The 27,846-nt window shown below is 45.8% G+C and overlaps 1 protein-coding gene across 1 annotated transcript in view; it reads left to right on the top strand.

Annotated features, from left to right (window-relative positions):
- SCAMP1 (secretory carrier membrane protein 1) overlaps positions 1–27,846 on the top strand; it is a 498,174-nt gene that overhangs the window by 146,776 nt on the left and 323,552 nt on the right. The window contains exon 4 of the mRNA XM_069627423.1: positions 28–139. Coding sequence (XP_069483524.1) covers positions 28–139 — 112 coding nt within the window. The remainder of the gene's footprint in view (positions 1–27; positions 140–27,846) is intronic.

The raw sequence follows: 27,846 nt of genomic DNA, 5'->3' as shown, positions 1-27,846 counted from the left end.
TCTGAGTAATGCTAATTTTTCTTTAAGGAGCATGCTATAGCACAAGCTGAACTCCTGAAGCGCCAGGAAGAACTGGAAAGAAAAGCGGCAGAACTTGATCGCAAAGAAAGGGAAATGCAGAGTCTTAATCAACTTGGCGGTAGGAACCAAAACTATTTAAAGCAGCTTAAAGAATGACATTCATACGAATTTGAAGCTGAAGTGATTTTGGAAAGTATTGGACAAAATGACAGTTGTAACGAATCTTGGTTGACTTTGTCATTTGCTTTTCATTTTGTCTGTTGATCAAATTGCATAGTTTGCAGAATTTCTTGACTTTCAAAATCTTGTGATTTCACAGCTCTGGTTAAGTGTGATTCTCCTTATCAGGGGTCATTTAGGGAGTGGCCTAAAGTGGTGATTGGAGTTTAAAAAATTCTTCCTATGAAATGATATGAAATTGTTTTTTTTTTTTACATTGATTGCACATATGGTTAAGTGAAAACCTTATGCAAATTAATCAAGACAACCTCGTTAAAAATAGAACCAGTAAAGCTCAGTATAAGTAAGATCAATAGTAACAATTTAGACTGGGGCGTTTAAACAAGTACTCTTGTCAAAAAATGTAAAACTGCAATGCTCGGGGAAATATCATGTGAATTTAAAATCCTGAACCAAAAAGAATAGGTCATTCAAATGTCTTCATGTGTTAACACATTTATAAACATTTCCAATTTTAGAGGCTGTAAAGCTGTGCAAAGAACTGCCAAATGACATGTCTCATCTCAAGTTTATGGTGTCGACACAATCATTCACCCCTAGGTTAATTGGACCTTGCCCCGATTACTTCTCTAGTTGGGATTAAATTCATCCTGAATCTAAAACGCAGATCTAAATGATTTGGAAGGATGTTTCCATAAATACGGAGGCAAGAGATTGCATACTTGTATACCTAGATGAAAATGGTAATGAAGCCGGTACTGCATCATTTGCGATCAATTGCAAATCCAAACATGCTAGTGAATTTTCTGCTTCACTTTTGCAGGGAAAGCTGAGAACTCTGAGGATATACTTGCAGTATGAGGTCAAGTTCCCCACAACCTTACAAGCACTTGTACAAGTGCTTACAAGCACTGGTCTTTGTTTTTTTGGCCTGAGAGCTTCCTGAATATTGGAGCCCTCGGAGGGTCCAATATTTTAAGATACAATTGCATCAGTTTCCAATTTCTACAAGCTCGCAGAGATAACAACCCTAACTCATGACCAACGCTCCCTCTAATTATTTTTCTCCAAGTGCGGAAACGGTTGGCTTTCGTGCACACATTAATTTCCATGTGCGCAACTGACTAACAAGGTGAACAACTTTGTGAGCATGACCATCTGCAAGGTGAGTTTTGAAGGGAATTTCCCCTTTGCAACCACTGCAATTCTTTACAAATCTGTGTAGAAGGTGCATTTTAGGGCACTTTTTCCAAAGATGTAGGCTGAAAAGAAAATTGATATCAGATTATAAAGAGAGCTCATCAACCAGTTTAAGACTTCAAGATCTGCCATGCTACCTAGCAAATGTACTCATGCACAGAGAAAAATGTGTCTGCACAAAAAAGCATTGAATGCTTAGTATTATAGTTGTAGTTCTGGCTATTCATTTGTCGACACTGCTCAGACAGTGCAGAAAATGTTTTATGCTATTGGAAAAAATATTAATCTGTATTGCAAAAAACATATATCACTTATAACTGATGTGGTTAGCAAATATTTGTGTAAGATACAATATTTGCTGATGGTAAAAGGACAAGAAAACTGCCATTTTAATTAAGTAATTAAAAGCCAGTAGAACATGCTTCTCCTAATTTGTGCAAGGATGATGAGTGCATCAGAAAAACTTCACCACAGAATATTATGAACATAGTTCCTGTACCTCTGTTTTCCATCCACATTACATTGTCCTGGGAACAGAGCTGTGGCACTTACTCAAAACCAGTCTTACCACTAAGAGACATACACACCACCCATTTTTACTCCCTAAAAATAGGAAAATGTACCCAACAGAAATGAGAAATAATGAACATAGGAGACTTCTCCTTGGTTCTACCCACATCTCAATTGATATTTACAAATCCGTGACCAGCAGAAGAGTGGCATAGGTAGGAACTCTAATAATATTACTGCCTGATCTCAAGAGGAATTTTAAGGGGGACAAGCATCTTTTAAAAAGCATAAAGTATCCTTTTTACTTAGTATCCAATATTTGAGCTGACAGCTGGGTCACATATTTTGGGTTATGATTTTGCTAAGGCACCATGATTAACATACATTCTGGTGCTTGAACGTTATTCATATTACAACAAACAAGTGAATGTATGTACAAGTCTGGTAACCTTTCGCAAGGCCACGGTAGGAAGAGTCAAGGTTTTCTGGCAAAATATAAACGCAGCATGGGGCAGAAGTTAGTCATAAGATATAAGTATCAGTATTATAGGTGGGGAGGGAAGGTTGTTTGGTTAATGTGTGCAGACATATCTCCGTTAGATCTTCTGTTAATGGAGCCACTTTTTTCATATTCATTTTAACCTCTTGAGAATTCTGAATTTTAGGTTTTTACGGTCATGATTTGCTGGTAAAGTAATGTAAATATGGTTTGGGTCTACTTGGTCGAAAATATTTGACCTTTTCACATTTGACAGATTTTTATTTGCTCTTTTTTTGGTCAAAAATGCAGGGGGAGACCCCCTGGAACCCCCCCTATTTCCTTAACCTACTATATATATATATATATCTGCATTGCGACCAAAAAACAATCAATGTTTTTCAACCAAGTATGTTAATACCGTAAATAGGCTAGTAGACCAGAATATCAAGACTACTTACTATACTTTTGCTTCATTAAGAGAGAAAACAAATATCGGGTAACAAAATACACTATTCGCATCCCCCCCACCCCTAAACTTTCCCACCCCCTTCCCATCGCCAGGAGTGGACCGTTTCTTGACCGGATCCATAAGTCGTAGTAAGTTCAATATTCTGATTTTGTGTAGGCATCTCTGGAGCAGGCAGTCACTTTGCAAGTATGATAGAATTAGTCACCATTTTTGTTTGACGACCTCTTGATTCCCTTGAATTTGATATGTCACCCATTCCAAAGCTCCATACATTCCGTAACCAGTCCTGGGGCCTGTCTGCTGTTTCCAGTGCTGTGCCATCACCAGCCAAGCTGCTATTAAAAGGGTCATAAATCCTTGTTTCTGTTTGTGTTATGTGGAAACCAATAAAATAAATATTAAAAAATCCCTCTTTGAAGAGACTTTGTGTGCGTTTTTGACCCTGGGTCCCACATCCCACGCAACCAAACCCTTTCCCCCCATTTGCTCCGTCACCTGGAACATCTTTTGCATCAGTATTTTCACACCTGACCAGAATGCTTGTATTCCCGGACAGTCCCACCAGATGGGTGCCCAATTCCCCCAAAATATTACAACCCCTCCCACATCTGGTTCTGATGGGAACATTGTACGAAGCCTTTCGGGTGTATAGTGCCACTGTAAGAGCACTTTAAAACACATTTCCCTCACCGGTATGGCCTGCGTCAGCTTCGGGATAGCCGCCCATAGATATTCCCACTCTCTACCTGTAATGACCTCCCCCGAGGTCCTTTCCCACTTTTTCATGTAAATCCATTGAACCACTTCCCCCCATCGCCGTTGAAAAATCTATAGATGTTTGATACCAAGTTTTTTGAGCCTGTGGGGGTCATGATATATCCCTCTAATGGGGTCAGTTCTCGTGTTGCTGCAACTTTAATTGTTGGGTCGGTTATCCAGGGTTTTAGTTTGTTATATTTAAACCAATCTTTCTCTGTTAGCCCCATATTTTGTGTGCACTCCTCAAAGGTCCTTGGAGTCTGTCCCTGATACATATCCCGAATCTTCAGGCACCCCGCCCCAATCTGTGTTAAATGCCCCCTTTACCATTCCCGGTGGAAAATCCTGGTTCCCGAAACAGAGGTGCTTTCTGTCAGTGCCCCTTGCTTGACTGCTGAGCCCCAGGCCTCCACTCCCAGGACTTCACTAATCCTGGTGTTCAGGTGCCTATGTTTCTTGTTCAGCCACATGAGCCCCGATAGGGCTGATCCCGCCACTGCCCTGTCCTGATGAGCCCATATCTTATGTTGACTGTCAGCCAGCCACTCTTTTATGATCCTCAGCTGGGCTGCTTCAAAATATCTGCAAAAATGTGGGATTGTTAATCCCCCTCGATTCCTTGGGGCCATTAGCGTGGTCATAGCCACTCTTTGGGTGTATTCCTCCAGATATAAGATGCTTCTGTTCTAGTGAGTGATCTAAAAAAGGTCTTTGGAATCCGAATGTCAAATGCTTAAAAATAATATAACAGCCTCTGCAATATTATCATCTTGACTGCTGGCATTCTCCCCCACCATGAGATTGTGAGGGGATTCCACTTCATGAGATCTGCTTTGATTATTTGAAGACGTTGTGGGCGATTTGCCCAATACATCTGTGCTACTGATCTTGTGAGGGTTATGCCCAAATATGTGATGCCTTCCTTTGCTTTCTTTAATTGTGTACTGGAACCCAACCTATCCAACGTATTGCAGTTCCTTCTGTCTATTAATTTTCAACCGGACACCGTCCTGTATACTTCCAAATCTTCATCAGCACCAGTAGAGTTTCCTTCAGGTCTGACAGTGCTACCAGCATGTCGTCTGCAAACTCTTATTACCTTGTGCCTCTCCTGCCATTCCTATTCCTTTAATCTGGGTCACCTCCCTTATCCTTACCAATGGGGGCTCTAAAAAAATAGTGTACAGCAGTGGAGATAACGGGCACCCCTGTTTGGTACCCCTCTCCAATAGCACCCTCTTTGATACCGTACCATGGACCACTCTACAAATTGATGGCGAGTTATAATTGGTCCTAACCATTTGAATGAACCACGTGCCAAACCCCATATGTTTCAATATGCGAAGCATCAGTGACCATTCAGTGACTGTTTGACCCTATCAAAGGCCTTTTCTGCGTGCAGTGACGCCAGCACTGCTGGGTTTGGGTCTTGGCCATTTATTTCAATTAGATGGCATACTCTGCGGGTGTTATCATGCGTCTGCCTAGCCAGTATAAAACCTGATTGGTCCTGTCCAATTAATTTTGGTAGTAGATGCGTTATCCTGTCTGCCAGCATCTTTGTATATAGTTTGGCGTCTAGGTTCATCAGCGCTATAGGGCAATATGAGCCTGGGAATGTGGGATCTTGGCCTTGTTTCAGAAATACCTCAATTTTAGCTTTGTTCATTGATGTGTGGTGTGATGGAACCCTTCTTTTGAAATGTGTTAAAAGACTGTCATTAAGCTTGGGGCTAGGATATCCTGAGAATGTTTATAAAAGCTCTCTAAATACCTATCCGGGACCGGGGCTTTGTATCTTGGCAGTGTTCTAATAGCTTTCCTTACCTCTTCCTCACGAATATCTTCCTCTAACTGCTCTCTTTCCTCTTCCGCTATTTGCGGGAGCGATAATCCTGCTAGGTAGTCCTCCTTTATATCCCCTTCTGGGTTATCAGATGTGTATACAGTCTGATAGTATTCCTTAAAGGTCTCTCCCATATCCTCATTAGTTGTTTTATCCTCCCCATGACTATTCCAAAGCTTCATTATCGTCTGGGTGCGTCTCTTAACCTTGAACCGCCTAGCCAAGAGCCTAGCCGCCTTATTGGCCTTCAGATAATATCACTGTTTTTGTATATAATAGTGGTTTCCCTGCCTTCTTAGTGCGAAGTGTCGCTAATTGGCCATGAACATGTCTCAAAGCTCTCCTTAATTTATTAAGACTTTTTGCCATTTCCCCTTATATATCCCTTGTCTTCTCCTCTACCTCCCCCTATCGCCGCTGTTTATCCCTCCCCGCTTTGATTGCTATCGGGTGTCCCCTCAATACCACCTTAAATGCAGCCCAAACCATTTCTGAGGACCTGTCCTCTACCTCATTGTCCGCAAAATATTGTTCTTTTATCCCCAATTTATTAAGCTTGGACATGATCATGTAAAAGTTTTGTGTGAAACGTCCACTTCCACACCCCTTCCAGTATTCCCCATTGTAATGGTCATAGATAATGGGGCATGGTCTGACAGTGTGAAATGGATCCCAGCTCTACTTTACTGACTTTTCCCACCTATACTGTGGAGGTCCAGATATAGTCAATTCTAGACTGGGTGGAGTGTACATGGGAGTAATATGTAAATCCCTGCTGTTGTCCCTTTAGTTCCCTCCATATATCGTGGAGTGCCATTGTTGCCAATTGACCGTTCGTGTCTTAGATGGTGCTTGTACTCCCTGTATGGTTCTTGTGCTCCTATTCTGTTTTGGCACCCATACCATGTTGAAATCCCCCACCAGTATTCTATCCCCTTTAGCAAACTCTTCCAACCTTGCCAGCACCCCTCTCAGAAACCCATTTAGTCTCGTATTTGGGGCATACACCGATGCCAGAGTGACAGTGTAGTTCTCCAGGGTAGCATTCACAAATGACACCCTCCCCTCCTTAACCAACTGGGATGCCTGTACCTGTGCCCCAATCTATCATGTAATGCTATCCGCACACCTGCCTTCTTTTCTCCTGCATTTGCCTGGTATAGTTGTGTATACCCTCTTATTCATAGTTTTCATTTATCCTTTTTGCTTATGTGTGTTTCTTGATACGGATATCATGATTCCTGCCCCTCACGAACCTTTTCATTTTATTTCTCTTGATGGGCCTATTAAGCCCCCTCACGTTATACGTAAACACCCGAAGGAAATTCATTTTTTTTTTCTCCCTCTTTCCCTGTTCCTGCCCCCCAACCCTTGGGTCCGTGTCCACCTCTTTCTACTTCTGGCTCCACCTCTCGACTCCCTCCCTTCCCCTGCCTGCCCCCCAACTCCCAACAACAATTCTCATTCAAACCACCCAGCCCCCACCCCATCCTATGAGGAGGGCCCAGGTTCCTATGATTGCCCAGACAAGTTTCCCGTTGCGCCTGGCCCTCATATGATCCCAGAGATGCATCACAGGGAATACTAAACCCCACTTTAGGATTCCAAGTCCCCCACCCCTAAACCTGTTCCCCCACCCACCCCCCCTTGCCAGAGCTCAAACAAAACGTGAATTTTTCTTACCCCATCTCGGGGTTCCCAGTCGTGCCCATTCTACTCTTTTTCCACCTCTTGTTTGTGACTTAACCATAGTTTTTGCACCTTCATACCTTTTCTTCCCCATCTTCCCTCTTGATATCGTCTTCCATCCCCAGTTTAATGCTCCCCCTTTCTCCTCTTAGTAGTGCTTCTCAACCCTCTTCATCTTCCTGCAGATTAAAAATATGTTACCCCTTTGTCACATGATTTAATCCTATATTGGCACCTTCCCCGTGTGAATAGAAGGCCAAATGGGAATATCCATTTAGATCTAACTTGTTTCTGCATCAAACATTTTACCACTGGGCTTGTCGCCATTATTTTTTTGTAATGTGGATTGGGCCAAATCTTGGTACACTGTACTTTTTCTCTGACTCTCATCGGGCCCAAAGTCCCTTCCTTTCTCAATAACGGTTCCTTCTGGCTATATGTTGTAATTGCCACCAGCACATCACGGGGTCGCAGACCCAGTTCCATTGCTCTCTTTGGGCCCACCCTGTATATACTGTCGAACTGGACAGTGTCTTCTGTTTCACTAGCCAAAATGTCTGTAAACAGCTGCTGGGCCATGTCTTTCATATCCCTGTCTGCCACTGTCTCAGAGATTTTTGATCCTGATATTCAATCTCCTTGAACGATTTTCTAAATCCTTGCACTGTATTTCCATGTTGTGCGAGAGGCGGGACAGATCAACATTTCAGCACTCTTCTGCATTTCCTTCTGGACTACCTTTTCCAATTTGTCTGTTCTTTCTTCCAATTTCCCCACATCCAGCTTAATTTCCTGCATTGATTGCTTCCTTTCTTCCCTCAAAAGTTTGGATTTTGACTGGAAAGAACCATAAACTGTTCTTGGAATTCTTTAAACCAATTTTGCATATCTCCTTTGCTCACTGCCATCGTCCCCCTCTTCCTGGACTCATTTCTTCCGCTGTTCCTGGGCTTCCATCTTCTTGCTCGTCCTGGGGAATGACTATGCACCCTACATGTGTTTTGATATTTCCTTCCTGGTGTGTTTGGGTTGTTTTTATTCCTGCTCACGCAGTCTTCCCTTTTTTCTTTGACATGTATGCACTGCACAGCTGTTGTGGGCAAATGCCCCAGCTCCGATTCCTACGGCATCCCTTATTTCTGTATGCTGCTTTCCCTGCTAAAGTGCCAAATCTGCTCCTGCAGATCTTCAGTTTACAGTAGCAGGGGCTATAGCTTTTTGCGCCTTGGTGTCTCGGTCTTCACGCTCTTCCCCCGGTGCTTCTTCAGTACACTGGTGTCCCTCACCATGATGGCGCTCAATCCACCTGCCAACTCTCCTTGGCCTGTCTGCAAACTATGCCTTCCCGGCCCCCTCTCTACTCTCCTCCAGTGCGGCCTAGTCCTCTGGTCAGTATGCTTCCCCTTCCTTTCTGGTTGCGCTATTCGCGCAGCTTGTTCTTCCTGGCCGGGGTTGGTTCCCATCTGCTAAGGGGCTGACACCGCCTGCCTACCTCCGCTCAGCCACTGCTCCTCTCTGTCGCCGTGGTTCACTGCCGCAGGTGCCCTGACTGCTTTCCTTTCTACTGTCAGCTGTTCGCCTCCGGCCTCTAGTGCTGATGCAAGCCATCTGTGTACCTCTGTAATGGCAGGCGATTTCCCCTTCCGCTTTAGATGCTTATGAGAGCTATATCTTCACTCTTGTGGGGTAGAGGTGAGGGGTGGGGGGTGAGTGAGGGGTTCTCACGATTCCCCACTTCTCCCCTTGCTGCAGCGGCACCGTTGTTCCTGTTCTCACGTTGCTTTATTGCTTGCCTTTTGTGCAGAATGAGACTGGGATATTCATGCATGTCCTCCTCCCCTGGCCGCCATCTTGGAATCATCATAGCTCTTTTAATACACAAGCCACAAACAACTTATTCAAAGAGTCCAACAAAGAAATGAGCCGGCAATTCTTCGGATCCGTTCGGTCTCCCTTTTAACAATTACTATAATCGGTGCTTCCCTCCAAGAAACCAGCATAGATTGCATCAGCAAAATATTCTGCAAGAGACCCAAAAGAACCACCACCCACACGTCCGGATTCGATTTTTAAAAGTAGCATTGGACAGTCCGTCCGGACCCAGGGCCCGAGATGTTTTACAGTTTTTAATAAGCTCCCTAATCGCCTTGTCACAAATCTATGCCCCAACTTTCTTTATGCTCCCTATTCACAATAATGGTGCTGGGATCCCCACCTCCATACAACTTGGTGAAATAGTCGATCCAAAAGTTTGCTTCAATCGGCTGAGCCTGAAGTGAGGCCCGAGTGCCAGGAGCTTTAGTTCGGACTAAAAAAGCATTAACATCCTTACTCCAAATAGAATGAATCATCTGTTCAGATTCACTGCTGATCCTAAGCGGCTTCTGATTTTTAAGCCCGTTTTTGAACACTTGTTTGAGGTACCTTACCTCACTACGTCCTTTTGGATACTTTAAATGCAACCTCCTTATGGCCCACTTAGGGGCTTCCTTTTTCTCCTGGAACGCTAAGTCCAACACATGTTTCCGAAGTAGTTGATCAATAAAATTGTTGAGATCTCTACCTCTATACAGCCCCGAGTATGTCCTCAACACATTTCTTAAAACAAAGCGGCTTCAAGAGGCGCAGATTGGTAAAATTAAGCTCTCTTAATCCTCTTGTTGAACCCTATACCCATAGAGGGTTTCCAAACCAGAGCATAATTGCTTGTCTTAACATTCGCTGTGTTATCTCCACCCACAAATGGAGTCACGTCCAACGCAAATGACTGTTCCAAACATAATATGCAATGGTCACTATTTACATTGGAAATAATTGACATGGACAAACACCTTTATAAAGGCGTCCCTAGAGGTAAAGATATAGTCCAAACTTGACCTTGAGCTGCCACTCCGCTAGGTGGAATTGGGAGGAATGTCGCCCTGAATGGACCCATTTAGAAGCTGAAAGTCCCACCTTTTCAGCTTTGTCAAAATACAATGCCTGCTGTCTTTCATAACCGCACGTTGATCATTTGTGTACCTAACCTGAACCAGACATTCACTATTAAAGTCTGCCAGGACAATGGACATTGCAGGTCGTCACTAGACCATGCTAGATAGAGAGACGTCAGATTTGAAAGAAAGTTAACGATGTCCATTGCCCTGGGATTGAAGAACACATTATAAATAGAAAGCATCTCGTTTTGGTTCAAAAACATTCAACCAAGTCAATTTTACAAGAAGCACTGCATTGCTGTTTGAATCACATACTGTAATTTCAATCCCTGAGGAATTGCATACTGCACGGAGGAGGCCCCCGTAATGGTGACCCTTAAGTCCCTGTTGAGCTTTAGTGACACCTACCTGAAACCCATCCAAGACTGGGACCTCTTCAACCAGGTTTTCTGGAGACACAGCACAGAATATTCTAGGGAACGAATTTCGTCCAATAACCTTAAATGCGAGAACCCTCTACTGTTCCATGAAATAAGCTTCAGAGAGGGGTACACGCGTTTGGTCCACACTGGCTTAATCTACTCAGCATTCAAACATTTAGCAATGTGTGACCATTCGTCATTCTTGGGATTACTCATGACTCCCTGCCCTGTTGATGAACAATACGGACCACAGACTGTTAGATAATAATTCTAAGAAGATACTTATAGTTCATGAGTACGCTAGAATCAGACTTAACCTCGATACTCACATTTTAAACATGTCTGACCCCAGCTGCATAAACATAGATGCTTCTTCCAAAAGAGCATTCCTCACTAAAGAAGAATTAAAATAAAGGCGACTAAGTCAGTGGAATTGTCTCTTACAGATTCCACCTGGCAAATGTCACTGGAGGTTACCAGCCTCGGCTTTGGAATTTTGTACAACAAAGCCATTACCACGCGTCTGTTTAGATAGAGGGACTGACGTTGTGTCCTTGAATATTCGCTCAAACTATAGAGGCTGTATAACCTTGCCCTCGGGTAACTCATTGGGCAGGACCCTTCCTGACCTTCATTACAAGCCAGAGCCTCACTCTTAAATTTTATATCAAGTAGGCTCTTCCGGCTACAATTGTTTGACGACTTAACGAACAGTCATTTTGATGTTTGCAACTGGCCATGAAGCCTTTCTCAAGTTTTGCCCTTTTCTCCTTTAAAGTCAGGAACATTGGTGACCTACCCTTCTACGCAGCAGCGACCCCATTATTAGGTTTAAATGGCATAATTGGTGAGCAGCTGCTGTCCACCACTATTGGCAGCTCTCTTCGAGGGACAGAAACAACAACTCCCCCTGCCTCGGCCGGTGGAGACACACTCAGTGGCTGACTCAATAGGACCTTCCCCTGTGGGGATCTGTTTTAGGACATAAGAACGTCTCCCTCTGAATAAATTGAATACCCGCTGACATCCAGCGACTCATCGCTACATACAAGCCACTCTGGGATCTGAGGTGTAGGCGTCAGAAAATGAGTAATTGCACTTTTCCAGCATTGGATCTTTCATAGATTCACATTTTTGAGTATTCCCCGTCGTCAGATTGGGAATCCTCATTAATTTTAAAAATAAATAAATCTATACATTTTTCCCAGAGGACAAGGCAATAAGGATTGCCCATTATGTATAATAAGACATTCACTTATGTAGTCCCTCCACCTCACTTTGGTCCTTTATGACCCCAACCAATGAGGTGGCAGGGCTTAAGCTCCACCCCAGGCAGCCATCTTCATATTTTTCACCAGTCTAGTGACTAGGGAATCCTCCACAGCTCTCCTGAGCTTTGTCTTATTATACAGTTTTTTTCTAGTCTTTTTTTCAAGTAAAGATTTCACTAACGGAGCGTTTCTTCTGCTCTACACATACTGTGTTTGTACTGGAAACGCTTGTCTTCATCTTTAAATCGTAGAGGGAAGATCCTACAACTGGCCCCTCATTGCAACAGGTGTTTCAGGCAATAAAGACCCTTCCTAATGAAAAACGTCTCTTTCCAGAGACTGCCTAGGGTGTTCCATAAGGTTTGTCTTCATGAGGACCCTCTTCAGGAGTGCATATCTTTCTTTACCCTCATGACATTCAAGGATGTCCCTTTTGTCAGACCTTCCTCAGAAGACCCTACAGGACCGGCACAGGAGACTCCTTCTCTGAAGAGTGAGTGCCATTCATCGGGTGCACAGCTCCTGTCGCTCCCACAGGACCCCTGAGAAGCATGCTTCCAAGAGAAGCGCTTCATCAGTGGAAAGGGGGACCGTATTGCCTGCTTAAGAAGAAGCAATCACAAAAGGAGTTAATGCTGCTTCTGGAACGGGTCCATGTGTTAATATCCCCTCAAAAATATCGACATCCAAGAATGGCGCCATTTTTTGCGGCAATATTAACCCATGGAACCTGCGGTGGACACCCCTTGCAACCCCTGCTCCCATTTACCCCGTAAATTATCCCCATCAATGTCGCCTATGCCGTTTCACAGCGACCGTATATATGGCGACATCATTTATGGGATAGTATTACCCGATACCTCTGGAACAACCACAACATCAAAGAACTCAAGTTTTGCTGAAATAACATCGAAATTCACAGCTAAGACCTCCACGTCCACGATTGTTACCAAGGTACCGTCCACGGACTCTTCGACGGGCATATCGCTGTCCATGGCCCTGTCCTCAATGGCTAATTGATGTCGACTTGTGCCTCGTCCATGAGGGACATATCAAAGAAGCACGGCCGGTCTTCGTCTACGAAGGTCCTCCACGGCTAACCCGAAGTCCTCGTCGATGGGAGGGAGGAGAGTCCTCGTTAATGGGAGGACCCACGTCCACAGATAATCGAAGTCCTCATTGGCGGGAGGGAGAAGTCCTAGTTGACGAGAGGATCCCCAGTTCACTGCAGTCCTCGTCGATGGGAGGATCCCTGTCTACGGCTAACCAGAGGCCCTCATCAACGGGAGCCCTGGTCCACGACTACATCAACGGGAAAAGCATAGGTGACGGGGTGGGTGCGGGGGTGTGGGGAACTGTCTAGGGGCCGTTCGTCCATGACTCCATGGAACAGAGTCATAAACACACGCTGTGTGTGCCACAAGTCTAATTTATTAATCATGGAAATTGGTACATTTTCTAACATAAGTCTACAAGACAAAAGATCTGACAAAAAAATAAGACGGGCCACACAGTCTGTGTCCAGGGAACACAGCCCTCTAAAAGCATCATGAATAAACTCCAAAGGAAAAGGACCCACTTGGCTACCACCACTGGTGATAACAAGCACATCATCAGCAATCATTGAAGGGGCTCCACCTGGACCACTGTGTCTTCAAGGAAGTGTCTTCCCCAACACTGTCCTTAAGGGCACCTTCTTTATGGTATCTGACTGGCAGGACCCGATTTCATGATCCCTTTTCGGAGCCCGAACCAAAAACAGACAAGCCTGAAGAGGTGGTGATGCCTCCAAACTCACCCCAGCAGGACACCTACCAATGGGAGGAGTATGCCAGTGAGAAGCAAAAGAGGCGTGATTCCCCTGGCAGCTCTTCACTGCCAGACGACATAGCTTCATTCCATTCCATTCAATTCAAATTGCAAGACTGCAGCAATGTTTCATCTTCTAGTATTGTGTGCAGGCAATAAGTCAGGGCTGTATCAGCATAGAGTCAAAAGAAGGGGAACCGTTTACAGCTATAACCATACCCCACAGTGGCTAGGCCACTAATATAATACAAGGCCCCAGAAGACGCACCACTATGTTGTGGGGACACTTGAAACCTGATTGTCACCACTGTAGCCACCAAGAAGAAATTCACAAATCCTGCTTCACCACTAACTGCTCTGACCTGCAAAGAAAGTAGGACTCTTGTGGCTGAACACAGCAAAGTTTCAGCTTCAGCATCATTGTCTATTACAACAGCCAGTGTCCTCTCTTTCCTAGAGCCGAGATAGCTCAGTCAGTGGAGCATCAGACTTTTAATCTGAGGGTCCAGGGTTCAAGTCCCTGTTTGGGTGTCACTTCTCTTCTAACCGCGAGATATGATAAAGGTGGGACAAGATATCCATGTTCATGGGTCGAATGCCAGCTGAATTTCAAAACGAGGCTGCTTAGGCCATCATTCAAAATGAAGAACCTGCTCCTGATCACATGAGTCACTCGGAAGTGGATGCGGCTGCATCTGGGTTTACAGAGTTGGCTCACAAAGCGGTCCTCCGCTGCCAACCATGCATGAAGACTTCAACTTCATGCATGAAGTACAGGTGCAAATCTTCCACATTCCCTATAACCGCCAACAGCTCCATGGCGAGAAAGGGGTCGATCACCTAAAGGGGACCCAGATGAACACTGACACAGCTGGGGCCGTCAGTTTGCTAAGAGATAAAGATAAGGAAAGGCGTACCTTTCGCCCTATCGTGACATATCATGGAAAGTTTGATCCTACAACAGACCCTATTCCACGCAGACGTCCAACTCGGCAAATCGTCCACAAGGTATCAGCAGTCCTCCTTGAATTCACATTGCACAAGGGCAGGCGCGGGATGGGCCAAACGAGGCCACGATCGCCACCTCCTCCCACATCGCACCCCAGTGAATGTGAAGATCAGCCACCATTGCATCAGTTGCAAAAGATCTGGTCAGATAAGTGGGTGTCCAAATACTCAACAAAGGACCTCCATTGAGCCTGTATGCAGCCATCAGCCTTACCTCCTCATGCTCACATCGCACATCAATGGCCAAGCTGAGCTATTGATGGACAGATTGGGAGGATAGGTGTGTACAGTGGCTTCTTGTAGCAATGTATCGGGAATGGTTTTCTACTCCTTTTCTTTTGTAGTAAAGAAAAGGAACGGGCAGTGGCGCCCTGTTCTAGACCTATGCGTTTTTAGCAAGGACTTCAAGCGCATAACTTTCAAACTAGCCACACTTCAACAGACCAGCCATAGCTCTAGAAAGGCTATTTTTCTGGCTACTATCCACCTAGAAAATGAGTTTTTTTCAATTCTAGTACCCATTTATCTGGCGCTAGGTGCTACCCCAAGTACACAGTGGGAAACGGGCACTCTCAGTTCCGGATGCTCCCTTCAGCCTGAGTCAGCACCTAGGGTCTTCACCAAAGGTTTTGCCCCGGTGGCAGCATGCCTAAGGAGAGCAGGTGTGGAAGCATTAGCATACCTCAACGATTGCCTCATCAAAGCAAGGTCAAAGATGCATACAACCAAGGCAGTGAGGCAAACAAAGGAGAGCATCAACAAGGTAGACCTTTTTTACATCACAACAGTAAATCCGTCGTCAAGCCTACGCAAAAAAAGTGCACCTTTTTTGAACTGGACACCCACATTCCGAGGGTGACTCCACTCTCTGGACGAACAGCGATTCCCCCAGCTAGTCAGCAGTTTTTCTTAAAGGTACGCGCAACCTGGCGCATCACTACAAATCCCTACTAGGCATAATGCCATCAGTATACTACCACTTCCAAATTGCAGGTAGAGAATGAGGCCGATCAAGGAAGATCCATATCGTCAATGGATCTAAGCATTGGGGTTGTGGGAGGACATTGTGCACCTGCCACTTCCTTTCCACCAGAGCGTGGGAGGGAGCAAAATCTAGAATAAGGCCGGCCTTTCCAGGCTTCCACTTCACTCTTCTCAGAATAGATGCATCCCTGTCAGGATGGGAAGCTTGCAGACAAAGGACACATGGTCCGCACACAAATCAAACCTCTGCATCAATGTCCTCTAACTCAAAACCTTTTCTTGGATTGTTAAGATCTTTCAACCTATCCTTGCGTGACAGGTGGTCACCTTACACAAACACCACCTCTATGCATTATACCATCATGCAAGGGGGCGCAAGGTCAGCATTGTGATCTGCAGAGGTGCACAAACCCTGGAAATGGGCTCTCGCCCACAAAACTCAGGTCAGAAAAGAAAACCTTCCAGGGAAGGACAACTTTCTGGCAAATCATCTGAGATGGGAATGCGCCACGTCCCATGATTGGGAACTCAATTGGACCGAGGTCGAACAGAACTCGATTGGTCGGAGGTCGAACACTTTTTTCAGAACATGGGTTCACTGCCACTTCTGCCCTTCATTTTGCATCGGGCTACCCAACAGAAAATTCACTGTGGGATGCCTGCTCCCTCACATGGGCAGGCTAGCTCCTTTACACTTCACACTGCTCTGCTTGCTGACCAGGGGGCTCAGACGGGTAACCGGATACCCTGATCTTCGTAGCTCCAGCCTGAGCCAGGTATCTGACTCTCCTACAAATGGTGGGGTCCATGGCCATCTGGCTCAGAGCGCACCAAGCGTTGCTTATGCAACGGAACAAGCACATCCTTCACCACAACCCAGCGTCGCTATCTCTCAGAGCTTGCTTGCTGAGCAACACAAACATACCAACCTAACGTTGCCAGACGAATGTTTGGATATCATTCAGTCTCCCAAAGCACCTTCCACATGCAACAAGTATGCCAAGAAATGGAAAAGGTTTACAACCTAGTGTGGGACATAGCAGCTCCACCTGTTTTTCGGTCACAGTAATATACTATCTTACCTGCTCCACTGGCTTAAAGCGCACCTATCGCAGGTTTTATTTCAGGGTTCCTGTCTCATCTATCACATCTTTCTCCAGAGGGCGTGGACCTACATCCTTCGCCTCCGACCCTGCAGTAAAAACCCTTGTGAACGGTTTGGCCAACAACCTTCCCACAAATACCAGCACCTACTCCAAGCTAGAGTTTCAGCACAATATTTTAGCATTGATGGCTCCTCTATATGGGCCCATCCACATATGCGATCTAAACTTCCTCTCCTAGGAGCTCACTTTCCTAGTGTCAACTGCGTCTACTAGGCGAATCAGCGAACTGCAAGCTTGTCCACTTACCCTCCGTTTACCCATTCCAAAGTCGTAACGGCTATCACTCTGTCAGAACGCATTGTACTGCCAATTTTCTGTCGGTAGCCATACCAACACGCCTTGCATTCGCTGCACAAGTCTCAAGAACGTAAATGTTACTTGCAGTGCACTAGTGCCCTTTAGAGTCTTCCAGATTGTTCATTTCAGTTGTAGGGCCCTGTAGGGGCCAAGGCATCTCTAGACAAGGCCTTGCCCTAACGAATGGTGTATTGCATTACCCACTGTCCAAAAAATCAGGGGCAACCTGCTTACAAGTACAGCTACTGCTCATTCAACCAGAGGGAGAGCAGCTACACTGGCTTTCCAGGTGGGAGTGGCCATGAAGGACATAGGCAGGGTGCAATCTGGAGCATGCGCCGTATGTTGCCACCTAATCTTCTTTTGAATATGCCACTATTCAACTCCTCCTTCCCACTTCTCTCACTGTTCTGGCTCATTCGTACCTCCTCGGCCCTCGTAACTCCTTCCCTGACCTGAACCTTATCCTTGAATTATTTCACACCGACACCCCCACTGTCGTATTGGGGACCATCTTTTCCCCACACTTTCTGCGTCTTCCTACTTTTGTGGGAGCTCTGACCTCGTCTTTCTCTGTACTTTGCTCTCCTCCTGACTTCACAGTTGACCCCTCTCCCTAAGATCACGTTGTTCACTTTAACTCTCCGGCCCTATACCCTCTATTCCTCCTTCAAACCGGACTCCCTTGCTCCTTAACTTTTTTGATGTGAGGACCTCCCTCCTGTCACTCTCCCCTATTAGTAAGTCTTCCATTGACCATGTTTCTGACTTTTGCTGTGTATGTATTCTCTCCCTTTGATCAGAACTATCCTGCATGCACATTCACACCTTTCCAACCCTCCCTCTTCAGCCCTAGATCACTTCTGAGACATGTGCTCCGGTCGGTGAAATAGGTGCAAATTGGAATCACTACGACTCCCCCTCCCGCGCCCATCCTACTCCTAGCCTACAAAATGTAGTGCACTGCTGCTCTTGTCTGCATTGGACTATACCTAATCTGCTTCCTTCGCACTTGCCCCTCAAAAACATGAATCTACCATCCAAGCTTTGCTCTCACTCTCCAAGCCAAGATATATTGCCTCCTCCTACTCTGCTAATGAAAGCTAATTGGTTGTACCAGTAGTTCGCGCTAAGCCTGTAAGTAATATGTGATAATTCTCAAAGTATATCACAGAGTTCTTCTGTACGATACATAAATTGAAAAGATCAAAATTTGTTCTGCTCCAGATTTATTTTCTTGTTGCAGCTGACACGTGTTTCGACACTGGCTTGTTTTCAAGGCACTGGTGATATATTAGTGTTGCCTGTTGGGTGTGCTATCTTGTCTGCATTATCCAATATATTTATGTATTGTACAGAAGAACTCTGATATACTTTGAGAATGAACAAATATTACTTGCAGGCTTAGCGCGAACCACCGGTACAAACCATTAGCTTTTACTTATCACAAGAGGTTTAGGGTAAAACCTCATTGTACTGGCGACGCAGCTCGCCACACTCCAAGTTTAATGGCCTGAGTACACGTATAAACTGTTATACCCTCAACCACCCCTTTACTCTGCTAATGACTTTGCTCGCTGCTTTTTCTTTAAAGGGATAACCCCCCACATCGTTGTCTAAAAAAAGTGGCCCAACCTGAGTAGCACGATAGATGCATAGAGCTAGACTGAGATGTGTATGATGATAAATATTGAGGTTTTGCTTCCAAGAAATTGGGATTTTGACCATAAATGCATTGTAGGGTAACCGGATGATTTAAATTGTATCTAACATGAAATCGTTGCCAATAGAGTTGGTGCAGAGAGGGAGTAAATATGATCAAATATCAACGTGCTGTCAAAAAGCCAGCAGCTGCATTTTACATAATCTGTAGGCATTGGATTTAAAAAATGCAGGACACCTGAGGTCAATTGGAATTGCAGTAATCCTGCTGAGATGTTATAATGGCTGGGACAACTGAAGTGCTGGTGTCCATAGTAAGAAAGGGCAGCATCTTCCTGAGGATCTGAAGATGTGAGAAGCAGTTACTGACCATTGCTTTGTCCTGGGGACATGGGGGAAGATTCTGTTTGATGATAACTTTGATTCTTAAGACTGAGACCAGAATAGATTCAGTCCCGCAGTTGGGTCGAAACCTTGCCTGCTGAGGGTCCAGTAAATTGGGTGACTAGACAAAGTAGAGTATCTCATTGGTCACTGCTTGCCTCATCACTTAATGATTTCTAGCAGACTGGGCATGGGTAGAGTGATAATCCTTTTGATTTGATTACCAAGATGGGCTACCTGTGCTGATGAGTGTCCTGAAATGAGTTCTAGAGGGATCCTCATGGCACCAATGCTCTTGACTATTTGAATGTGGTCACAGAAAAAGGATTCTATGGTATTTAACATTCCTAATAAGAGGAAGCAGAGGTGCATAGTGCTGATGAGAAAATTTCCCAGGTAAAGGGGTATACCTCTTTACTGAGATTGGTAGCATTGCAAACGTTCTTGTAGAGTAATATTGGCATTTATGCTGAAGGCAAATATGTTTGTCTGGTAAGCTGCGCTTCTTATGCCACCTTGACTACAGTACCATTTACACTCTGCTTTGTGAGTGAGTGTCTTAGTTTCATTGAATTGGCGAGTAAACAATTGTGCAGTTTTAAGAACACTCTTAGGATGGGCAATGGTAAGAGAGGTTTATCTACGTTGCCAGGAATCCAGGGGAGAATTGTTTACACGTCATGAAGGGATCAGGGGACCAGCTTGTGGATAAGTTGTTGGTAAAAACGTCTCTGAGATGACTATTGTCAGAGTTTCCAATTTCAAGAAGTAAATGAAGGATATGATAAAGTCTGCCTTGTTGTAAAAGGGCACCAAGATTTTAAAAGTAATATTATAATGGTCTGACCAGACTGATGTGTGTACATTCACATCTTTTGACCATCTTTTTTCGTTTGAATCTTTAGTGAATGCAGTTCTTCAAATTGCCCGGTTTTTGCGAAGTCTTGTCAGTAATTGTTGTCTTGTGCTCAGCCCAAGCCATTAGGCGTCACTTGTACAAACTCTGGATAGTGTGTGAATCGACTGTCGGAATAGCATTTACAGCAGGCTTTCTAGTTAGCTGCTTTACAGATCATGGCTTGTGCAAGGTTGTGTGGTCAGAATGATTTGTGGTGCCTGCCGACTCTAGCATGTTTCCTTTTAGTGAATTGGGCTGGCTCTTTATTCGCCAGCAAATAAAATTAAAAGCCGTCATTGTGCTTTTAAAAAAAATATCTTTAACAACATGTTATATAACTCAATGACATTACACCATCATCGGTGCCAAGCAATTTTGTGACTGTTTCCCCAATTTCCCTATGCCCCAACTCCCTCCACCCCAATTTCCAACCCCCAACTCTATCAGCCTACCTTGCTTATTTACAGTCGTGCCATGCGCTGCTGTCCAAACACATCCTCACCTCCTAGTTCTTACATGCTACAGTAATCGGGACTGAATTGCATGTATATCTGTGCTTTGTACTGAGGCCCATAGTTCTTGTAGCAATACTTTCCAGGAGTTTAGATCTGTGTTTTGATTTCCATGTCTGCGACATGCTGCTTCGTGCCACATCGAGGTTTGTCTGCGTCCATTTCTGAAGGTCTTGCCACCACCATCGCGCCTCCGGGCTTCTGCGTGCCTTCCAGTTCATTGCGATCCTACGCTTAGCCAAGATATATTCCTAGTCCTTTAGTTTACTGATATGCCTTTTCTGCCTTAGTCGCAGGAATATGTCCAGCGATATGTCTATTTTGGCCAACATTTGTGCTATATCTCCCCAAAATCTTTGAATAGTACTACACGCCCAGAACATATGTACCATGTCTGAATCTACCTGTCCTATTAAACCCAGCTATTGACCAAGGGGTCAAGTACGCTCTGTGTGCTGCATATAGTTGTATCCTTTGGAGTCTGGCGTTCCTTAAGACTGTCCTATGGTAGGCTACCGCTGTATCCCATTCCTTGTTCTCGATTGGTATTGGCAAGTCTTCTTCCCAGCGTTGCAGAGTCTGCGCCAGCTCGCTCCCTGGCTGTGTTGCAAATAGTTCATATAACCTAGAAAACTGCATGTCCCCCTTCCGATATGTCATGTTTCCAACCCCTCATTTTGTACTAATTCTCCAGATCCCACTGGCCATTTCTGCCTCAGCTTCCTCAGTAAGGCGGCATGCACTAGATACTGTCCTTTGTGTAGCCCGATTTGCGCTCTGTGTATCAAAGTTCATTGGCTTCCTATTTTGTATCAGATCTCCGATAGTTCCTACCCCAGTACTTCTGAAGCTTCATCCTGTCCTGCGCGGACTCTCCCTCTAGTGCTACTAGCGGGATCTACTGGGAGTAAGGTGACTTGCATTTTAGTAACCGCCAGGCCCTTTGCCATATCTTCCGCCAAACTTCAGTAAGTGTGGGGGCTGTTTGATTTACGTCTCCGGTATCCATGACACCTCATTCATAAAGAAGGGGGCGCACGCCGGTCTCTGCAAGGAGTATCCCGAGTCTGTACATCTGCCAACCATCCTGTGACAAATTGTAATTGGCACAACACAAAGTACATTTCAAAGTTAGTTTGATGCCCCCTTGATCCTATGGTTTCTGTAACTTTGTCAGCGCCAGTCTACATCTGGAATTACGCCACAAGAATTGCAGCAAACTGTATCTAGTTTCCTAAAGAAGTAACGTGGAATGTCATACGGGACGTTTGTGAAATAATGTAAAAGTCTTGGTAGGAGCACCATTTTCAACAGTGCTGTCCTACCCATCAATGATTGAGGCTGCTAAGCCCAGAACTCCATTGAATTCCGTACTTTGTCTACTACCTTCTGTGTATTGTGTACGTGTTCTGTTTTGGGGTCGTGATAAATGTTGACCCCTAAATATTTGAATGTTCCGCTACCCATTTGAGAGGGAGTGTTGGCAGCAAGTGCGTCTTGGTGTTCCTGTATCCTGTTAAGGAGAACAAGCTTGACTTGTGCCTGCTGATTATTATTCCCGACAGGTCTGCGTACCTGCCCCGTACGTCTAGTATATATTGTTGGTTAGTTTCTGGGTGTTGCAGATAAAAGCATATTGTCTGCATACAGAGAGATCAGATTCCATTCGCTGTGTATTTGTATTCCAGACAAAGGTATGCTGCCAGGGGTTCTAGAGCTAGTATAAACAGCATGGGGGACCATGGGCACCCCTGCCTTGTGCCTTCCTCTAATACCCACCGTTCGAGATTTGGTGACCCGGTTTAACCCTTGCAACCGGCATACTATGTAGCATCTGCACCCGTTTGATGTACACAGGTCCTATGCCGAATTTCCATAATACAGTTATAAGCCAGGGCCACCTCATGAATGGAACGCCTTTACCGCGGGTAGTGAATCTATTGTGTAAGGCAACGTACTGTCATTTGTTTGATTTATGATGTGGTACAACCTGCGTTGATTCCACGTAATATTCCTATTCGGCACATAACCGGTCTGATCCGGATGTATGATCCTCCCTGTTATCAGTTTAAGCCCATTAGCTAGCAGAGTAGTTAATATCTTCCCATCCTGATTTAACGGTGACAGCGGACTATACGACCTGCGGTCTGAGCCGGGTTTATTGGGCTTGAGCAATGTGATAATTATCGATTCTCTCAAAGTTTCCGGTAAGGTGCCTGCATTAAATGCTTCATTTAACATTGCCAAAAGTGGGGCCAGGATGTCTGTGATGTATTCTTTGTAAAATTCACTGGTGTTTTACTGGTTGGGAGCCCTAGTATAGTGTTTTTTTGATTCCTCTATGGTTATGGGGGCTTCAAGTAGTTCAGCAGTCTCAGGGGCCAACTTGGGAAGGTCTATTTGCGACAGGGCCTCATCTATCTCAGGGGGTTGTGTATTCGAAGACTCTGCATACAGGCTTTTATAGTAATCTAGGAAGCATTTGTTTATACTCACTTGCGTTTCACACTGCTTTACTTCTGCATTTGTGATTGAATTTATCATACAACGTTTTGCTTCACTCTTGTATAACCATGCCAGCAGCCTGCCTGGTTTATCACCTTCGGCGTGCTGTATTTCAATGTAAGCCACATAATTGAATATACCTAGTCTATCCCAATCTTTTAGGCATTCTTACTGTAGCCTAGTGGACTCACGGGCTTGGTCGCTTGCCGTGCCTTCTGTTGTGTCTATTTTCTGTAGTGCTTCTTCTGCTTTAGCTAGGTCTTTCCGTATTCCTGCTTGTATACCCCCTGCTTTGGCAATTGCTATTCCCTGGATTACCACCTTAAAGGCCTCCCATAGTACTCCTGCTGTTGACGCACTCCCTGTGTTATGCCAAAGATCCTCTTTGATACCTATAAGTGCTCACGGAAAACCGTATCCTTAAGGGATTCACTTCTGAGCATTCAAACTTCCAAGTTGGAATGCACGCTCTGGGGATCGGGGAGGAAAACCTTCCATCTAACGAGTAACGCAGCATGATCTGACAGTGTACATGCCTTATATTCGGCATTAGTAAATGCACTGAACGTTTCTGTTCCCATGAAAAGATCTAGCCTAGTGAATAGGTCATAGTGTGGCCACATAATGTGAGTACCCACGATTACGTGGATGGAGTGCTCTCTGTACATCTACTAGCCTGCAGTGGGGTGCTTAAGGCTTTAGCTGCAGGGGCTGGGTGTGTGTGCTTTTGTCTGATCGGTCTAGCTGTGGGTCCAATGTACAATTAAAGTCTCCGCCCTATATCAAGGTGCTACTCCTGTATGGCTCGATCTTCGTATATAAGGCACAGAAGTAGGTTGCTGTGTTCAAGTTCGGGGCATAGGTGTTAACTATGCATACCTCTTTCTTCTAAAATAGCCGTGTATCGTTATCATCCTACCTTCCTTATCATTAGCTATCTTATGGGCCCTAAATGGGAATGTTGGTGGTATCCACACCAACACTCCTCTGGCGTATGCAGAGTACGGAGAACCCCATGTGGTGCTGCTCCACTTATTGGCTAAGGCTATCTGCTTCGCCTCAGTGAGATGTGTCTACTGTAAGAGTGCTAGATCCATCCTCTGGCGCTGTAAGTACTGCATTATCCTATTTCTCTTAATTTAGCTGTTAAGCCCCCTGACATTCCAAGAGGCTATCGTCCACTCTTCCATCATACTTGCCATTTTCTTAATGTGTGTGATGTCTGCTTAGACTGCTCATATATATATCCATGGTTTTGTAGGCTGAATCCCACCTACTCCCATGCAACCCCCTCTCTCGCCCCTATCCCAAAAACTGCCCAGCTCTATGCCTTGTCCTTAGGCATACCCGCTTCTCGTTCCAATCCTGGTTGTATTGCCCCCGGCGACTGGAATGCAGTGGGCAGATACATAACATCTAGTATCCGTAAACTTACAACTAACTTGGGTGTAGGCCACTCTCCAATGTACTCTTCTCTGTCGAGAGGCTGTGTCGTTGCTCCTGTGTCTTTGCTCCTTCGCCCTTCTTGTGAATTATCAATAGTATTACACAGAAGTTACATATAAAGTATTCGCTTAATGTGCCGCTTAGTTCAGTGTGCAAGTGTTCTTGTCTGGCGTTCCATATACTCGCTCACAGCTGCGTTGTGCCCATGGCTTCCTCCTCCGGTCCCGTTGGTAGGTTTTTCATGTCCATCCATTTGTGCGCCTCCTCGGAAATCTCAAAGACTGGTTTGCCATTTCATATAATCTTCAATTTCGCCGAATACAGCAACATGTATTTCAGATTGGTGTTGCAAAGTCTCTTTTTTACCGAGGTGAAATGCATCCATTGTTTCTGTACCTGTAAGGTCTAGTCAGGATATGCCTTTTCAAACTTAGGTGGCCTCTCCACTGTGTACCTGATACCCCTTACTGTGTTCACCGTGTTCCGAATTTGTGGTAAACTAGGGTTTTTCTCCCTCTGCAGGATTTTCAAACTTAGGTGGCCTCTCCACTGTGTACCTGATACACCTTACTGTGTTCACCGTGTTCCGAATTGTGGTAAACTAGGGTTTTTTCTCCCTCTGCAGGATTTTCAAACTTAGGTGGCCTCTCCACTGTGTACCTGATACGCTTACTATGTTCTGAATTTGTGGTAAACTAACGCCTGCCGCTCTCTTCCTGTCCGCTTGCGCTTGTCCTGTCTTCCCCCACCCACTCCCTCCTATTCTATGGTGCTCTCTATCTCACCAATCTTTTCTAACTGCTTCTCCATTGACTATCCTGCTCTCCTCACTAAATCTGGTAGGAAAAAGTTTAAAAAGGACATCCTGGTCTCCAACCCAGGCCTCCCTATCGCTGACACCTACACTAGTGCCTCCTCCAAGGAAACTCTCACTGACATCCTGTTTTTCGTGCCTTCTCCCGACCTATGGACCCTTCATATGGTCTCTGTGCTCTCTCCTTTCTCCTCTTCTCCCATTAATGGTGGCACCCGTTGGGATGTCCTCTTGGCTTCCTTCCACTCCTCTAAGGCCATCATTAATATCTATGCTAATGGGACCGTCTTGGTCCAAGGCCCTCAGGCCAACCTTCACCTCTTCGATAGATGCTTCCCACGCCTCATCAACTTCCTTTCCTCTCCTGCTGTGCCCCCTCCTCTGTCCTCGACTAACTTGCCTCTTCCCTCCCTCCCCACCCCCCTCTCGTGCTCCTTCTTCACCTCCGCAGGGCGTACCTCTGATCTGTACCCCTCCCCGGAAGTCCTTCAAAGATGGCAAACTTCTCCACATTGCCACTCTTAACTCTCGCTCTGCCGTCAAACATTCCTCTGATATCTGCCGCCTTCTTGAGGAACTTGACCTTGATGTACTCGGTCTCACTGAGACATGGTTCACGGCCAGCTCTGTCACCAGCTTTGACACACTCCTACCCGACGGTTACAAGATCCTCTCTGTGCCCAGGCCCAACCGTGCGGGGGGAGGTGTGGCCCTTATCTTCCCTGAGTGGATTCCTGCCACTGTTACTCCCATGCAGACCTACTCCTCTTTTGAATGTCTTGTCTGCCGACTCTCTCTCTCTCTCCTAGCCATTCCCTTACCGTGGCTACTATCTATCGGCCACCTGGTCAAATTTCCTCCTTCCTCTCCGAGTGGGCGGACCTCTCCTCCTCACTCCTGTCCTCAACCACTCAACTCCTCTTTCTTGGAGACTTCAACATCCACCTGGATGCCTTCTGTCCCCCCTCTGGACTCTTTCGCAACCTCTGCGACTCTCTCTCACTCTCTATTCTCCCGTCTGGGCCGACTCATTCTGCAGGGCACACTCTTGATGCCCTGATCTCCTCTGACCTTCCCCTCTCTGTCCCTCTGTCCACTCCTCTCTCCTGGAGTGATCACGTTCTCCTCTCCTCCCACCTCACCCTCCCTACCCCACAGGCAAAGCCACCCCCATCACTGCCACCTTCCTTCTCGGTCATCCGACCCATGAAGCGCGTGTCAGTTGAGGCTTTCGCTGCCACCTTCTTGCCCCCTCCTCCCCCTTCGGCTGACTCCCACCCTGACACAGCCCTCTCCACTCTGCTATATCTGATACTCTTGATATCCTTGCCCCTGTCATGAGAATCCGCCTGAAGCCCAAAGCCAAATGTAACTCCTGGTATGACTCGGATCTCGTCACTCTTAAACGCAAGTGCAGGGTGGCAGAGAGGAAATGGCGTGCTTCATGTTCATCCTCTGACAAACTTGCCTGTCGCCTGCTCCAAAGGCAATACCGGCTCTACGTTCTCACCAAGAAGAGAGCCCTTATCCAAGCCCGCATCTCTGCGGCATCTAACAATTCGGCCGAACTCTTTAAAATCTATAAGGAGCTGGCCAACCCTGCTGCAGTCTCTACCTCTCCTGTCCCCTCCCGGGCCCTCTGCACGGCACTGGCCTCTCACTTCATTTCAAAAACTCAGGACAGCCTGTCCTCACTCTCCTCCTATAACCTCCCCCCTCTATTCCCTGCCCTTCCTCTGGCTCTTCTGCAGCCACCCCTCCTCTCTCCTTCTCTTCCTTTCCCCTTTTTTCTGCTGCCGAGGTTTCAAGACAAGTCCGATCTATGAAAGTCTCGTCAAAACAGGTCCACCCCTGTTCCTCCAAAACTATCAAGGACCACATTGACTCCTTGGCTCCTGCCCTTGCTGACTTCTGCAATCACTCCTTCGCCTCTGGAGTCTTACCATCCCCTCTCAAGCACTCCCTTGTGCACCCCCTTCTTAAGGAACCCTCTTCCGACCCTTCCTGCCCAGCTAACTATCGCCCAATCTCTGTCACTCCCTTCCTGGGCAAGCTCCTGGAGAAACTGGCCATCTCCCAGCTTAATCTCCATTCTGAATGTGTTAGTAGTCTTCATGACCATCAGTCTGGCTTCAGAGCTGCCAGAAGCACGGAAACTGCTCTCCTGAACATCCGTGAGGACCTGCTATCGAACCTTGACTCTAACATTCCATGTGTTCTCATTTTGCTTGATCTCTCTTCTGCCTTTGATACTATCAACCATACCATCCTGCTCAACCGTCTCCGTGATAACCTCGGTATCACTGGTCAGGCTCTGACGTGGCTGACCTCTTTCCTCTCAAATCGACCCTCCCAGGTCCAACTGGGGTCTTTCCTCTCTGACATCATCTTCTCTACCTGTGGTGTCCCCCAAGGATCTAACCTCTCTCCCTGGCTGTTCAACCAGTATCTGGCACTTCTCGCCCACCACATCGCCTCTCTCTGCCCCTACTTTCAGTGCTATGCGGATGATACCCAACTCATTTTCAGGCTACCCTCGGCCTCCTCTTCTCCTTCCCTCATCTCTGACCGTCTTTC

This window comes from Ambystoma mexicanum, chromosome 6p (genome assembly GCF_040938575.1).
Source record: "Ambystoma mexicanum isolate Mex_15411 chromosome 6p, UKY_AmexF1_1, whole genome shotgun sequence".
Taxonomy (NCBI): Eukaryota; Metazoa; Chordata; class Amphibia; order Caudata; family Ambystomatidae; genus Ambystoma; species Ambystoma mexicanum.
This window is presented reverse-complemented; position numbering and strand designations above follow the sequence as displayed.